The sequence below is a fragment of the Scardinius erythrophthalmus genome (assembly GCF_964197995.2).
Source record: "Scardinius erythrophthalmus genome assembly, chromosome: 12".
NCBI lineage: Eukaryota > Metazoa > Chordata > Actinopteri > Cypriniformes > Leuciscidae > Scardinius > Scardinius erythrophthalmus.
Genome location: NC_138232.1, coordinates 18,840,628 through 18,858,047, shown reverse-complemented (window position 1 = coordinate 18,858,047; position 17,420 = coordinate 18,840,628). Strand labels below are relative to the sequence as shown.

General features: G+C 36.9%; 1 protein-coding gene across 5 annotated transcripts in view; it reads left to right on the top strand.

Moving 5' to 3' along the window:
- lpp (LIM domain containing preferred translocation partner in lipoma) overlaps window positions 1–8,333 on the top strand; it is a 200,350-nt gene extending 192,017 nt beyond the window's left edge. For all 5 annotated transcript variants that reach the window (XM_081380119.1, XM_081380123.1, XM_081380120.1 and 2 more), the window contains 3 exons: window positions 850–1,028; window positions 5,269–5,389; window positions 5,481–8,333. In XM_081380119.1, the coding sequence (XP_081236245.1) occupies window positions 850–1,028; window positions 5,269–5,389; window positions 5,481–5,609 (429 nt within the window). In that variant the 3' untranslated portion in view covers window positions 5,610–8,333. The remainder of the gene's footprint in view (window positions 1–849; window positions 1,029–5,268; window positions 5,390–5,480) is intronic.
- The last annotated feature ends 9,087 nt before the right edge of the window (window positions 8,334–17,420 follow it).

Sequence of the window (17,420 nt, the reverse complement as noted above, 5' to 3'; positions counted from 1 at the left end):
GGACGCTCACATTATCCTACAGAAATCCATTAAATGTTGATAGATTATGGATTTAAAGGTTATGTTCACCCAAAATGTTGTGCCATTCTAAAACTGTTTGACTTTGTTTCTTGTGAGGAACTCAAAAGTAGTCATCTATCAGAATGCCTAAGCTGCTCTTTCAGATAAAGTGAAAGTTAAAGGGATAGTTCACCCAAAAGTGAAAATTCTGAAGTTCTATATGTATATAAAAGATGAAGTGCTACGCACACAGGCTTCTTAAAGGGATAGTTCACTAAAAAAATTTTAATTTAGTCATTTACTCACCATCATGTTGTTCCAAACCTGTATGATTTTCTTTAACATTTTCAGGGACAGAAATCATGTTTCATCAAAAATATCTTCATTTGTGTTTTAAAGATGAACCCAAGGCTGCTCCAATGTCCTGGAAAAAAGCAGCTTGGACACTTTGCCAAATATCTCATTTGTTTTCAGTGAAAGAAAATAAAAGTCAAATGGGTTTGGAATGACATGAGAGTGAGTAAATTATGACAGAACTGTCATTTCTGGGTGAACTATCCCTCTAAGAGCAAGGGATGAGTGAGTGTGCTTAAGTTTGAGAGATGGTTCTTCAATGAAAAAGAATGGAAAGTAGCTTTTTTCCCCCGTGTTTTTTTTATCTATCTATTTCGTATCACTGTAAATCAGCATATCTTCACATTTGTTAAAGGTTATTACGACTGCCAAGCCACGTCTCTCAATATCAGAGCTTGAATTATATGCTGACATGAATCTATCTCAGTTTTTTTCCACATTTTCCTTTGGCTGAGCTTGTACGTTATGTAAGATCTTTATTGTGTTTGATTTTAGAACACCCTGGAGACCTGCAACATATGTTGTAAGCCCATAATGGAGCGTATCCTACGGGCGACTGGGAAGGCCTATCATCCCCAGTGCTTCACCTGTGTGGTCTGCCATCGGAGTCTGGACGGCGTTCCCTTTACCGTGGATGCTGCCAACCACATCCACTGCATTGAAGACTTCCACAAGTATGACCAGACACACAAACATGCTTGATTCTTCCAAATACTACATTCAGGCAGGACCAATGTAAAGACATGGGATCCTCTTTCCTTTACATATATATTTTTTCGTCAGCTTAGTGTGTGACCTTATAAACCTTCACAGCTTCATCAGGGTATCCCATATCCCATATCAAATATCCCATTCAAAACCATTTAGCATCTTATTTACAGGTAATTTATGTATTTTAAATAGAATGTTCAGTGATGTCACTATATCGAAAGCAGCTTTTTTGTATACCAAGGAACTGAAAGGTTTCAGAGGGAATATGTGATTGTGGAGAATGTGATCACAACAGAAATGCCATTGTGTCGAGGAACAGTTGTGCCATACCTGGACTGTACTCATTGTTACTACTGTGGTTTAATTAGGCCACCATCTGCTGAACTTCCTCCTTTTTGCTGTTTGTTGATAAAACCCAATGAAGAAGTAGAATCACCTGACTGTTTTGCTTTGTGAACACATCCTCACCGTCTCTCTCTCTCTGTTATCTCTGTTCCTGTCCTATGTTCTCAAATTGCTGAATACACTAATGTATTTATTGTGGACCTTTCTAAAACATTTGTGTCTTTAAAATCAGTTCAACTGGATAGTAATATTAGTTTATTGATGGCTGATGGCCTTCCCATTTGGATTAGAGTAATAATTTATACACCGCTTTCTAATATCTAAATGGGATAGAAATGTAAAATGTATTGATTTATTTTTAAAGGATGAGTTCAAAAATGAAAATTGTCATAATTTACTCACCCTCATGTCATCCCAACCCTGTATGACTTTCTTTCCAATTCTCTATTCACTAATAATCTCTACATCAGACTTATGTGCTACTGTACTACTACTTTTATGGTGGTTTTATGTCCTTTAAAGTTCTTTAAGTTTCAATGACATTGTTAAAAACTGTTATGTTCAATGTAAGAAATTAAGTCACACAGGTTTAAGGGTGTGTAAACAATGAACATTTTTTGTTTATGGTAGTTTTAGAGCAATAGTTCTCTCACGAGAGGTCTCTCGTACTGCGTAATATCTTACGCTAGGGGAAATCTCTTTTCCTCGAGATACTGAAGTAATTTTGAAATAATGTAAAACGCGTTGCGGCAGCATGCAGACATAGGCAAGACGGCTCGCGCGCCTATTGGCTGCCCTGCGGCAACTGCAGCAGCCTATTGAGAGAGGCCCTTCGTGACGTCAGAACCAATGGGGACACTTCGCGCCCACTGCGTCACGTCCCGCCGAAACGGCCGTGGCTTGGGCCTATAAATACAGCTCAACAGGCTGGTAGAATCTGATTTTTCATCTCTTCAGTGGAGCTCACGCATCGCTGAATCCTGAGAGGAAGAAGCCGCGCTGTCTGAGAAAGCCTTCTGTGGGACGAGCCTTTGCATCTGAAGCCGCTGGCCGACAACTCGCCGCCTTCAGTCGCCGTTCCTGCTATGCTATCCGGCGTGTATATTCTTTTCTCTGCTAGTGTGTGTTCACCGCTGCGACTCACACTCTCTGCTAAAAGAGCCGAGCGTCTTTGTAAAGATGTCCAGGGCTTGACATTAACTTTTTGAGGCACTTGTCCTTCGGACAAGTAAATTTATGTTTTACTTGTCCATGCACAAAAGTCACTTGTCCGGGTAAAGATATATAATTTTATCATTTATTTGTTTTTTTGTGTTTTGCTAATGCAGAATTCGAACAAACCATTGAAAGCATCCAAACACTATCAATATTAATAAAATTCAGTTGAAACAGTAGAAAGGAACGTGTCCCAAGAACAGAGTTCCCCTTCAACAAGAAATAAGGATCTCCAGACTCCAGATCTCCAGACTCCATAATACAAAGTAATACTTTGCACGCTGATGTGCAGTGTATCACCAGAGGAAGTGGTGACTCTTGTAGGTATCCTCAGAATTTGCAAGCTAGCTAGACAAGCTGAAGCTAGCTAGACTTACTGTATACTAAATCTAAAATAATTTTGTAGACATAGAGATGCACCGATTACAATTTTCTAGGCCGATTCCGGTTTTTCATTGAGTTTGACCTGCCGATTCCGATTTTTTTTTTTCTAACCACTTTACAGCACACACATATATTTATTTTTGATCTTTTCTTTAACCCTTTCACGCGTAAGTTTAAAATATTCTAACTGACCCCCCCACCCCCCAGAGTGAGTTTTTTCAAGGCGAACGTTCCCTTTAATGTTTCCATGGCGACGCGATACACTGCAGCCACAATAATACTGTATGACAGATGTGTCGCTTTTATTTCGCTTTACCTTTATTCAAAATATTCACAAACTTGCTTACCATGTCATCAATCAGCCTATCTGATATTCCGATTCTCAAATACGTGTGAGTGAGTGTGTTTGGTTGTTTAAAAACCTTTATAAATAATCTTGATCATGAGATGGGCGCCGCAATGTTGTCCTGTCAGTCGGATTTACAGCACGTGAATTCATCAGTTTCTCCCGAAATAAATGCAAGAAAGTGGCCGGTGAACTGAGAAGAATAGAGTAAACTTTATAGTTACTTCCACTATGTTTGTCTGATATGAATAACACACGTCGGCAAATTATATTTGAATAGATTGTTATTGCTGCTTCCATAGACATCAGTGTGTATTTTACAAACTCCAAATGTATTGTTTTACTCGTGCTTATGTGTATTTAAATATCTGAAACCTAAAATAAACATTATAAGGTTGAAAACACTGCTTATTTGTGATATATGACAGCGCTGAACGCGTCCGACTCTGGCTCAGCGCCAGCCAACGTGCGAAAGCACAGTTTGAATCTGGCAGTGATGCGACGTCTCAAATCGCTAAAATTAAATCTGTAAAATTATAGACGTAAAGAGTGGCACATAACGTTAAGAAACATGGCATTTTATTTTGTTTGAAATTTAACTTGTCCAGTGGGACAACTAATTTTCTCTTCCACTTGTCCTACAAAAAAATCCCGGACTCTCTGCAAGTCCCTACTGATTGTGCACTACTGTATATGAGCCCCAGGCACCTGCCCTTGGGACTTTGGTGTTGGATTTCAGCACGCACAGCGTTTTACACTGTGTTCCCCTAGTGTAAGATATTACGCAGTACGAGAGACCTCTCGTAAGAGAACGTAGAAGAACTCTAGAAGAGGGATTGAGTACTGCATATCTTTGCCATGCATGCAACACGCTCTGGTTCGCTTCGGCGATGAAAAAACAGATTCTACCAGCCTGTCGAGCTGTATTTATAGGCCCAAGCCACGCCCGTTTCGGCGGGACGTGACGCAGTGGGCGCGAAGTGTTCCCATTGGTTCTGACGTCACGAAGGGCCTCTCTCGATAGGCTGCTGCAGTTGCCGCAGGGCAGCCAATAGGCGCGCGAGCCGTCTTGCCTATGTCTGCATGCTGCCGCAACGCGTTTTACATTATTTCAAAATTAAGGAAAATTTTTGGCTTCAGTATCTCGAGGAAAAGAGATTTTCCCCTAGCGTAAGATATTACGCAGTACTCGTTCCCTCTTCTAGAAAGAACCAAGGTTACATCAGTAACCGAGTACGTTATTGCTGGTGCTCAACGACTGTTACCATCTTGATTATTTGCCTCAGATGCCCCAATACAGGTATCTTTAAATTGCCAAATGTTATAGAGCAGAGAACTTTTTCTACAAAGGCCCAAAAATTTGACTGAGGGCCATGGGTTGAAAATAATTGCTGCATTTTATCCAACTACACTACAATTTTTTTTCTTACACTAATCAAGGCTACATTTATTTGATCAAAAATACAGTAAAAGAATTAATATTGTGAAATATTATTACAATATAAAATAACTTTTCTATTTAAATATTATGTTAAATTCTAAAATGCAGATTTGGTGCTTAAGAAACTTTTCTTATCAATGTTGAAAAAAGTTGTGCTGCTTAATATTTTTGTGGAACTGTGATACATTTTTGATTAATAGAATGTTCAAAATAGCAACGTTTATTTGAAATCTTTTTATAACACTGTAAATGTCTTTACTTTCACTTTTGATCAATTGAATGTGTTCTTGTTGGATAAAAGTATTAATCTTACTGACCCCAAACTTTTGAACGGTAGAGTGTATAAAGCATTTTTTTATTTTTTTTATTAATTTAAATCAAAAGTCATAACAGGCAAACTTTGGGCAACTCTGTCCTCGGGATTATTTTGTCGTAATCTCTCTTTCTCTATTTTCCCCTTCCCTTTTCCCAGGAAATTTGCCCCTCGGTGCTCTGTGTGTAATGAGCCCATAATGCCATCACCTGGCCAGGAGGAGACTGTGCGTATTGTGGCCTTAGACCGTGACTTCCATGTGCAGTGCTATCGTTGTGAGGTGAGAAAAAAGCACTTGGGTGTGGCTACAAATTGAGAAATATATTTGTAAACAGAATTTTCATACTATTTTGTGTGTGTGCTCAACATAGGACTGTGGCTGTCTTCTCTCTGAGGGAGACAATCAGGGTTGCTACCCTCTGGATGGCCATGTTCTCTGCAAAAACTGCAACACCAGTCGCATCCAAGCCCTCACTGCCAAGGCTACAACTGACCTCTGAGTCACACACATATGTACATGCAGGTGCTTAATATCCCTGCATTCATCAAAATCTGAGAAACACCATATCCTGTCACATCACTGCACACAAATATTTATGCCCAGACAAATGCACATGTACACATAAAGCTGTCATTCCACTTAAGGGGCCATGACTTGTCTTGTCGCTCATGCACCACACACTGTGCCTTTTATTAAAACTGCACTCATTTATTCTGCCCAACCATTTTTATTAGCAGATATGTATTCATAAATGTCCGCTACAGCTGCTTATATGCACCTAAACAAAGTAGGCCTTAACATATAGACAAGACTGTTAGATTCTAACTCAGATGTTCACAGAGCTGCAAAACAAAAAGTCCTGTTCATTTGGGAAGTGGGATGTTGAAAAAAACCCTCATAGAACATCATAGAATCTACCTCTAAAAAGGGACCATGCTCTCTGATCGCTAGGCATCATATTATTACACTTTCAAATAGAGCTACTAGTTATACATGAAGTCACACAAGTACACATTTACTGCAATGACTTTATCAAATCACGAGATACAGAAATAAGATACTTGGAAGTTTTAATCGCGCATTATTCAAACATGGCTATGTAGCAAATAAACCATTTCATGTTCACCAAGGTACACAAGATATAACGGTATATATATATATATATAGTACGACCTAGACCTTGTCTCATTCATCACACCTGCTTCATCAGCATGTTTTTGAGTACATACAGGTGTTTGTTTGTGAATGCATAGCCTTTTGATTTACATTTCTGAATTCACCCTTTGAGATGAAAGTTACCAAAGAGCTACATTTACTTTCTCTGGGACAGCGTGTATGTATATTATTGTATGCTTTTGAAATCTAATGAGAAGAGTATTTTATCCTTTAAGGACTGTGAATGGCCTTCAGTAGCTCAGAAGCCAATACGTTGTGGTTCACTCAGTGCGGTTTCCTGTTTCTTCCTCAGTGTACCACTTTAATTCAAGTGAATTTAGTAAGAAATATACTGCGCTTGGAATTTTTTCGTGGTTTGGTGTTATTTTTCTTCTAACTGCGCTCAGTTATCGCATTTATTTGTATATCATGAGTGAAACATGGTGAAAAGGTATAGGGATAAAATGTATGTATTTTTAGATATGCACAGTGAATTGTGCATTAATGTCATGGCAGAATGAGAACTATTTGGTATTAATTTAAAATTCTCAGAGGAAAAGCTGTCAGATTAGGTTTAAAGTGTGACAATCAGGGCTGAAAGGATGTTTTATTTTATCTAATTTGATCTAAGACTTTAAGGACTGATGAGACACAACCCGATAATTTTAAATATCCTTAAATTGTGAATTTATTGTAGTATTAGTTACGTAAGATAGAGATAGACACAAAAGTATTATTAAAAATAGGAATTTACCATTTAGGAATAAGACATTTTCTTTCGTAATTTTGTGGATGATATCATTATGCAAATTTCTTCTTTGTTTTCGCATTGACACTTTACCAAGAAGAATATGCAGACGTTTTTTTTTATTTGACGAGAAAGTGTTCGAGCTGTTCTTAAAGCTACAGTGCACACATTTTAGGAAAATCTGAAATTATGTATGTATATCTACAAAGTGCCATAATAAATGTTGAGGTTTAGAGAGTTAACACCTCAGGAAATTTCCAGTCGTATCAGTGTGCTGCAGTGATGCCCCGGGGAACTTCCTCTCTGGTTGAAGGGTAAATTCAGATGTGAAAGTCATGATATATATGCAGACCGGATATAAATACCTGGTTACATGCCCCTCTTGATTTATTATGGCAGTTTGTGGAGTTTTTCCGTATGTAAATTAAAATGTGCTGTAGCTGTAAGCAATGAGAGCTTAATCAGTGCTTCAATCTATACCTCCTTTGCTTAGTACCTTCTCTATATGTGCCTTTTCCAGCCTGTGTGAAACTGAGGTGGTGTTGTTCGAGCACAAACACAGCTGTGGCTTGTGGCTGATGTTGTGTGTTGAGGGATATGATTTTTGAATGCTCTTTTTTGTTTTTGTTGTGTTTTTTTTTTGTTTTTTTTTTCTGTTCACACTACCTAGAGGCTATGCATGTTTGCTACTTGAACTGATCTTTATTTCCAGTTTTTATATAGAAAGACCAAATATTTTAAGACTTAATTAGAAATTGTGTTATGTCTTTAAAAACATTAAGAGTGTTATTGGAAAGAGAATTATTACTGTATTACTTGGCACAATTAGGTTGTCCTTCCTTTCTTTTGCTTTACTACTTAAACCCATCTCAAGTTATTTTATTCAAATTGATTTGATTTGAATTAAAGTTTCATCTTTCAAGCATTTATTGCTCATTTCAGTTGTTCAAGTTGATTTGTTCTGTTCAAGTATTTGATCAGGATGCAATTTAAAACACATTGTACTAAGTTTCCCATTTGTGACCATTACAGTAGCAATAACTTGATTATATGAAACTGTTGTCACAGCAAATACTTAATACCAGCATTCAAGTGCCTTGAAATACATGCTATAGGACTGGTGGTAGAAATATATTTGAGCTGTCATCAATAGGGCAGTTTGATGTGTTTTTCTTTTCCTTCATGAAGAAATAATAACGTAAAAGAACCTAATCTGTGCTCTAGTGACATTCTAAGTATATACTTGGATTCTGTTCTTATACTCTCTGTTGTTTTTTACATAGAACTTCCTCTATAATTAATAAACCTTTTGAAAAAGTCCATAGTGGTTATTTTTCTTTTCTGTTGTCAGTTATTTCTCTCTCTCTCTCTCTCTCTCTCTCTCTCTCTCTCTCTCTCTCTGAGTGTGTGTGTGTCCTAGTGAAAAAATAGTACACTTAAGTACAATTTATTCATAATATAACTATGTATTTGTGGCGCACTATAAATTGGTATACTTAAAGTCTGTTAAATTGGAACAACTAATTTTGAACTAAATACATTATAGTTGTCCAAAAGCAGTGCTGAAGTTCAACTAAAGCTGTATTAAATATACTTGTTTGTGCTAAAGTGGAACTATTCCAAGTATACTTAAGTACACTTTAAATATATACTCTAGTATTTAGGTCTTGAAATGCAGAAATCACTCAGCATAAACTTCAAATGTATTTTGGTGACATTACAATTGCAATTTAATTACACTGTAAAGGCCCGTACACACCGGGACGAATATCGGCGCGCGTTATTCGCCAGCGTTTTTCAACGCGTTTTTTGTGTTCACACCCAACCGATTTTCGCTGACGATGAGCCGAGTGCACATGCAAATTCATTCCCTGACATTAGATGGCGCTTAATACCACTCCATAACAGTTCTCTTTTATCAAGATTTTTGTAGTCGCTGTCACGTTTGTCACAGTTCTTTATGTTCCAACACCAACGAGACCAGCAGCTCTACATTCATCTTGCCTTGCATCTTCCTCATCTTATTTCTTCCCGGCAGTGTTTTAGACGCTACTCGGCATATATCTTCTTCGCCGTTACGTATGTGTGCTCGGCAAGACCGTTTTGTGTTTGAGCGCCCCCAAGTTGTGTTTTACTGTAACTTCAGAAGCTCCAGACACGTGAGCAAAAGCGCCAATCTCATTGGTTGGATAGTTTTTGACGCGGTGCGTCAAACCAAAAAAACGAACCCGAGACGTTTTTTAAAAAATGACGCTTTTACGCATGGCGTTTTTCGCGTCGGTGGGCACACTCACATTGGCGCCCTTTGTTTAGTCACGAGGCGTTAAACGTCGGCGAATATCGCGCGCGAAATTCGTCCCGGTGTGAACAGGCCTTAAGAGTGTTGAACATATATTAATATTATACTGATAACAAACTGAGGTCATACATAAAACATTGCAATTGCATTCCAAGTAAACTTTAAGTGTGCTAATGGCATCATTATTGTGTGCTTCAAATACAATAAAGTAATCTTTATAAATAATGGCACAGCTTAAGAATTTGCCTTTTACTGACATTTTACAGATACCTCCCAGTATACCAGTAACTCACTTATCCAGAGAAGATCAGTGAGACAATGGGAACAGATTAGTGGTGGAACGGATCACAAAATTCACTGTTCGGATCATTTACGTTTTTTTGAGCCACGGATCGGATCATTTTTCGGATCAATTCATTTATTACTTAAAGCTCATTTTAAGTTCTTCAATAGCTACTACATCAAAAACTACTACCCTACCTGATAAAGTTCACACATTATTTAAAACAAGTGAACAGTCAGTAATAAAATACGAACAAATACACAAATTACAAGCAGAGATGAATACTAAATAACAACGTTACAAAGACTAACAGCAGTATTCAGGTACAGAAACGAATAATTAAGCCTAAATGTAAAATAACACTATTTGTTCACTGTAGAAAATAAATATAGTTTCATCGTTGTTAAAGCTGTATTTTGTTGTTTTATTAATATTAATGACAAGTAGGAATATTAGGTGTGTGCTGTCATTTTAAGACCGACTGCACGGACCGAAAAAACTGACAAACATTCGGTTTCTTTCTTTCTCAACATAAACGAGAGAATACTTGCAGAGATGGGTATTTTGACATAATTTTGTGTTTATGTGTGCGTTCAAGGGCAAGAAAACGCGAAAGAGGAATCAGTTCTGTGTTCGAGCGCTGTCTGAAATTCGCCCCTCTCTCTCTCTCTCTCTCTCTCTCTGCGCGCACTTCGGTGACTCCCAATTTTCGCCTCTTCTTCTGCGTTTAAAATTGTTTGAATTTGGCAAGACAAAATACGTCCAAATTATAAACTTTCACTCTATGATCGTTAAAATTAGCAGTTAATCCGCGAATCACAGCAATTAAAAAAAAAAAAAAAAAAAGAATATATATATATATATATATATATATATATATATATATATATATATATAATACATTTTATGTTGTTACTTTTAATGCAGTTAACATTTCTGAATTTATTTGACATTTTTACTTTTTGTGTAATTTTTGAGGACTGGTCAGGATCATTTTAATAATTTGTTTAATAATTCATAATATTTTGACAGCCTGCAGTCCACATTTCAAAGTGCAACGGGCCATTAAAGTACCATTGATGGGAAAAGTGTATTAGTACAGTAGGTGCATTGGAGTGTATTAGGAATACACCAAAGTAATAAAACTTCTAATCAAGTACACTCTTAACCCGAATTAGTTGACTTTACTCGCAAATCGCGTGGAAACCCGTTGCCTTATATCACTTTAGTTTTTACACAAGCTGAAACTAAACATGTTGAGTTGTATTAACATGGAATCCTAACTTTTTACACAAGCTGAAACTAAACATGTTGAGTGGTATTAACATTCATATCAATCACATGAAAAGACCCAGACAATAAGAGATTAAACAGATGAAACGAGGTGCTGATGACTTATAATCTTTATAGATGACTACATCAGTATGCAGTCATAGTTACTGGATCACTATACTCTTGGCTTTTTTGCTATAACAATTGTGCCTTTTAAACACACAGGTAAAGCAGTAAGAGATAAACTAATGTTCAATTGTCAAGGGCAAGAGCCCAACCAAAGCCAACACTTATCACCATTATGGTGACTACAAATTAAAAAATAATTCATCAACATCTAAACCTCTGTTAATTCTCAATACTCGTCTCGCCAGGTGTAGAGCCCCTTGGACGCACATTAGACGTGTCTAAAATACAGTCTTTTCACGTGACCAGGCAGGTTTTTGATTTGGCCCCTCCCCTTCCTTATGAAACTAAACATACCAAGTTATCTCTGCTAAACCTGATTAGTGCAATGAATCTTTCAGATAAATACAAACAACTAATGTTGTTTAGTAATGATAGCAGGTTTTTACTAAACATAAAATAATAAGTAATGATCACTTGTAAGTTTAATTAGAAACAAAATCTGGGTTTACAGTGTACGTGAATTGCTCTCACCATTTCAAACTGACTAGGCCAATATTGTGTTTTCTTTATTTGTCATAATTACATATCTTTACTTTTGGATATGTATGTAAAGCTGCTTTGCAACCATGCAAAATAGTGAAAAGTGCTATGGAAATAAATTTGAATTGAATTAAACAATACATGATTGTCACGGAGTCACCAAATCTGCACGCTTTGTTCACTCGTTCACTCTCCCCGAAGTTCTGATTCACCGCACCTGCACTTCATCATCAACGCACACTATAAAAGACACTTCCCCTTCACTTCATTGTCTGGTCTCGTCCTTACCTGATGTACAGACTCCTCTACTCACCTGAAGAGCACTCACCTGAACTTCACCCTCGAATCTCCGATCGCCCGTCATCCGTCTTCTGTCTCCAGTCATCAGTCTGCCGTTCCGTCCCGTCATCTGCAAACAGACATCTATATTATCATCCAGCTGAGTTCATCATCCTGTTCCGATTCTCCACTGCATACTCATCAGTCTCATCTGCTGTTCCACTCCGTGCCTCTGTTCAATAAACATCTATTTCACTATTTAATTGTCTGCCTCTCTCTGTACCGTGATACTCATTTTATCTACACTATTTTTATACTCAAGTAGAACTCAAATACAGTTCATTGTATTGTTTATTTTTATCATAACATGTCAACAGAAGATTCAACAATAATACAAATATTATTAAAAAATATTAACAAAAATAAATTACTGAAGTAGTACTTAAATATTTAACAAATTTAATCATTTTATTTGCAAATTGCTCATTGTTACATTTGCGCTGTAGGCAAAAGTTGTGTTTGGTACTTGATGCTTCAGTTCATACTTGCAATAGTTCCATTTTATTACAATCAAATATACTTAAGTATATCTCTAGTTGGACTTCAGCACTAAAGTCCATTTGGAACAAAATGAGTTGTTCCAATTTAACAGACTTTTAAGTATATCAATTTAATATACTAAAAGTACAATTGCAGGGTATTTATAGTACATAAATATGTAAATGTATTTGTAGTATACTTAGCATAAAATAAATGTATTTCAAATACGTTTTAGTATGTTTATTTTTCACTTGGGTAATGCTGCTTTACATTCATATTTCAGCTCTTTGCAGAGTTTGGCAGGATTCCCAGGTAACAGAGACAGTTTTCCATTGTACTCTTTGCACACCCTAAAGGAGAAATGATCACGCTGCTGGCTGGTATCAGTGGTCCTGTACATACGGAACATACTTGCATAGCTACTTTAGATGGCATTTGAGAGACAATCAGCACTGAATCACAATTTAGATCTCAAACTGCTACTGTCTCAGAGCATTTTTCCTCTTTTCCAGCTTAGATATTTAATCAGTGTGATATTAAGTGAGTTTTGATACTGGAATGAAGCTGAAGAGTTGTTAAAATAATTTAAGAGACAAAAAAAAAAAAAAGGCCCTCTGAATCCTTTCTTGATTTAATCATTTGATTTGTCATCCTGCGTTCCAGGAACCAGCAATTTTTTTAATCTTTCCTGATTGCTATATTGGAGCAGCACATTCACAATATTGAAGGTTGAAAGCAATCCTAGAGGAATGCAAATATATATATATATATATATATATATATATATATATATATATATATATATATACTGTATATATATATATATATATATATATATATATATATATATATATATATATTATTTATACTTTTTTTTTTTTTTAAGAAAAATACTACAAAACGGTACAATATTCACTTGCATGTTTGTTTGTTTTGTTTAGAGGCCACCTCATGCCACGACCTTCAAATAATATTATGGTATTATCTCTTTAGGATTGGGGTCACAGTGCAACAGTATTTGATCAAATCTCAATTCTATATATTATTTGCATTATATATTCGTGACCTCTCATTTACCTCTTTAAGCATGTGATTTAGAAAAGAAGATAAGGTTGTTATGGAACAAAATTGTGCATTTTCATCTGTATTGGAAGTTTATCCTAATGGTAATATTGAAGAGAGAAAAACAGCAAAATGGAGCTAAATCCATGTATGTGTGCGTGTATTTGTGTACCTCTTCGCTCTCTTAGTATGCGCTTAGTCTATTTGTGTGCGTGTTCCCTTCAGGGACCCAGTGTACGACTTGGTTTTACTGCGCGCTAATCTGCTGTTTACAAACAAATTGATGAGTGTGTGTCCCTCTGGCTAATGTGATGTGGCTGCTAATCTATGTGTTTGTGTAAGCATGTTTGTATGAGTGCATGTAAAAGAGAAAGCCAGGAGGGTCCCTCTAGGAGCCGGCTATGGCATTTCTGAATGCCTGCTTCTAAAAGTGGGAAGCGCATGAGAACGCTGTAACGAGCCACGATCTGGCTCACTAAGCGTTGCTCCTTAAAAGAAAACAGTTGTTGGGTCAGATTTACATAACATTACAATGTAGGTCGACATTGTTGTCTTGGTCGTTTAATGCGCTCTGAGCTTGCTGTCATCGTTAGCTTTCAAACGAATCGCCCCTAGTGGTGCGCTCGCTTCGGAGGCCTGATTTTGTGGGTCCCTGGTTTCAACGAGAGATGTGATGTAATGTCTGAGTCAACTGAGGCCTTAAGAAGCCTCGCTAAAGAAAGGACAGCACTGGAGAGGTGATTTCAGGGAGTTAAGCTTTTGGGGTTTTTTAAAGGTGAAATGTGTCATACAAGTAACCAATTCATAGCTTCATTCTCCTAAGAGGTGTAAATACTGTGGCGCCATCAAAACATTATTCTGAGGATCTTGCTGAGATCAACAGCAACATAGTCACACTATGAGATATAAAGTTACATTGCACAATAAAAAAAGTCATTGTGGGGTATAGTGACGCTTTGATATATAAATTATAAAAGACATTAAATCTGCAAACAGCGATGAAAGGGCCCTCGCACCGGCGCCACCGCCACCCAGGCTTGGGCCTTAAGAATAATCCTAAGAAAAAAATAGTAATCCTTAGGAAAACAATAGGATAAAGGAACAATGTGAGATTTAAAGTTGCAATTACGAGAAACAAGTTGCAGTTGCAAGATAAAAAGACGCATTGGGAGAAAGTCACAACGAGATAGACACAATTACGAGAAACAAAGTCAAAGTTGTAAGATAAAGTTACTGTACATTGCACATTGTGAGAAAGTCACACTATGAGATGTAAAATCACAATCGTGAGGAATAAAGTCATGATATAAAGTTACATTGCACAGTAAAATGTCACATTGTATAACCTTGATATAGTCCCATTCGCGATATAACGTCAACTTGCAAGATAAAAAGTCTATGAATCTATGAAGTTGGAATTATGAGAAACAGTTGCAGTTGCGAAAAATAAAGAAGCATTGTGAGAAAGTCTCATTGTATGATATAAAATCAGATTGTGCTATTAAAACATCACAAGTGAAAGATATAAAGACGTTGCAGGTTTACGTCACATTGTGAGATATGGAGTTGCAACAATGAGAAACGTAGTTCAAGCTACAAGTTACATTGGGAGATATAAAGTCACAAGTACGTTTTTGTACTCTTGTGGTGGAAACAGGCTTCCATACTATTGTCCTCCGGTCCATGCTGAATGAGAGCTGAGAGATATGGAGACTGCAGGGTATGGAAGGAAAAGGAAGAGCGAAGTAAAAGGCACAAACTGTTTTCTGTGTAAATAACGTGCAAAGACACTCAGAGAACGTCAAAACATAGAGGCCAATGTTGGGGCACCCTGTCACCGCAATTCACCATCACACATCGCCCAGAGGGGTTAGTCATGCTGTGATGCATTCTTAGTGTGTGTGTCTATTCAGATGAAGTCTTTTTTTTGCCAAAGTTCCTTAACACATGGCACCATCACATTCACAGCATAAATAGAAAGCTCTAGCCTTGGACTTCAAGCAATGTGAAACACTGACAGATTCCTGGCGCATCGTTAAGAAAAGTGTTGTCTCCTGATAACATTAGAAAGCATGTGTTCAGGCCAGCAAAGAGATTCACATACGTTTTCCAGCTGTTTGGTGGAGGCGAGATGAGGTCAGCTTGAGAATGTTCACAGTCTGCATTAGAATTCTTCGAGTTGCAATGTGGAATATCGTACACAGTTGCACATCTGTAAAGCTCTCCATATCAGTGGATATATCACAATCACATTTGTTTTTGTGATTCACTGAAGCATAGCGAGATGGAGCTGTGCTTGCTTTAGACAACAATGTCGCTCTAGGCAAAGAAAGATGCTGCCTGCACCAGTGAATAGAGGGAAGAATAATGCTTAATGCAATGAACTTTAAAGTTTTTTTTAAGTGAATACGCTCACTAAATGTAAACGGAACGTGTATACTGGCAAAAACAAAACCTTGCACATACAGTAAATGGAATGTATTGACAAACAAACTGCCAATAATCAAAATTCTGTTTCAGATCATTTTGTCCCAATTTAAACCCTGTTTAGACACACATGAACACTTCCATTAACAGATGCACCATATTTGTCTCCCATCTGTGAGCTACATAACATGTTGTTGTTTGTAATAACAAAATGTTCATGGACTGAACATTTTAAACACTTATTTCAAAGAATAGTAACAGACCAAATATAGAGAACAAATATGTTATTAGATTGGTCACCCTTCTTTCTTTAATAGAGTGCAGCAGTCAGGTTCCAGAATTAAAAACTCCATTCGTTTTCGCCATTGGGAAATAGATTTTTACCAATACATTATAAACCTTTAAAGACCTACTGTTTATATATATATATCAGTGGCATGCAGGAGTGTTTTAAAATGAGGAGGCAAAGTTTTTTTAATCAATAAAATGTAAATGCATGTCCCAGTTGCACTTATTGTTGTCATATTTTCCTGGTTAAACATTACATAAAAAGGGAAAACAAATACAATTAGATTTTGTATTTTTACATAAACTATGTAATTAATGTTCTATTTATTCGCATTTTTACATTTATTCCAAAATAGAGGCAGTAATAATTTAGGCAGTAATAATTTAAACAATATTTGTTATTTGTGAACTGATGTTTAGCTGTTCTTTTTAACAGTCAACTTATTTTCATCAGTCATCAAGCTTGGTAAACACTGGTCACAAACACAAAGATGTACCTTTAATTTCACCAAGCTGTTTGCTCCCAAAAAAACCCACAAAAACCTCATGTTTTCAGGCCATTTCAAGTTTAATTTTGATGTGACAAAGCAGTGATATCTAAGTGGCTGAGTTGTTTACTTTTAATTAGTCTCATCATTAATGCCATAATTTATTTAATTCAGACCGATTCGCATACGCACACAAAAACAATAGAAGGGATTTATTGCACGAACCAATCTCCTAACAAGGCAACATATTAAGTAAGGTGTAATCAAACAATCAGTTCTCGCAATCACATCGCCTGTTCCGATAAGTCCCATTTTCTTTTACATCATCTGGACAACCGTATACGTGTGCACTGTTTACATGAGGAAATGATGGCACCAGGATGCACTGTGGGATGACAGTGAGGAACATGATGAAGACTTCAAAGTGTTGCCCTGGCTCTCCAAATTCCCCAAATCTCAATCCAATTGAGCATATGTGGCATGTGCTGGACCAACAAGCTCGATCAATGGAGGCTCCACCTCGCAACCTACAGAATTTAAAGGATCTGCTGCTAATGTCTTTGTGCCAGATACCAGGAAACCTACAGGGGTCTTGTACAGTCCATGCCTCGGTGAGTCAGCGCTGTTTTGGCAGCACATGGAGGACCAACAGCATATTAGGCAGGTGGTCATAATGTTTTGGCTTATTTGTTTATATATTTAAATGAATAGTTTTACATTTCTCCATTATTTTTTATTTGATTGGCATTCGCAATGCCTTTTGGGATTATTTCCCTCATTAAAGACGTTAACTTGGTACC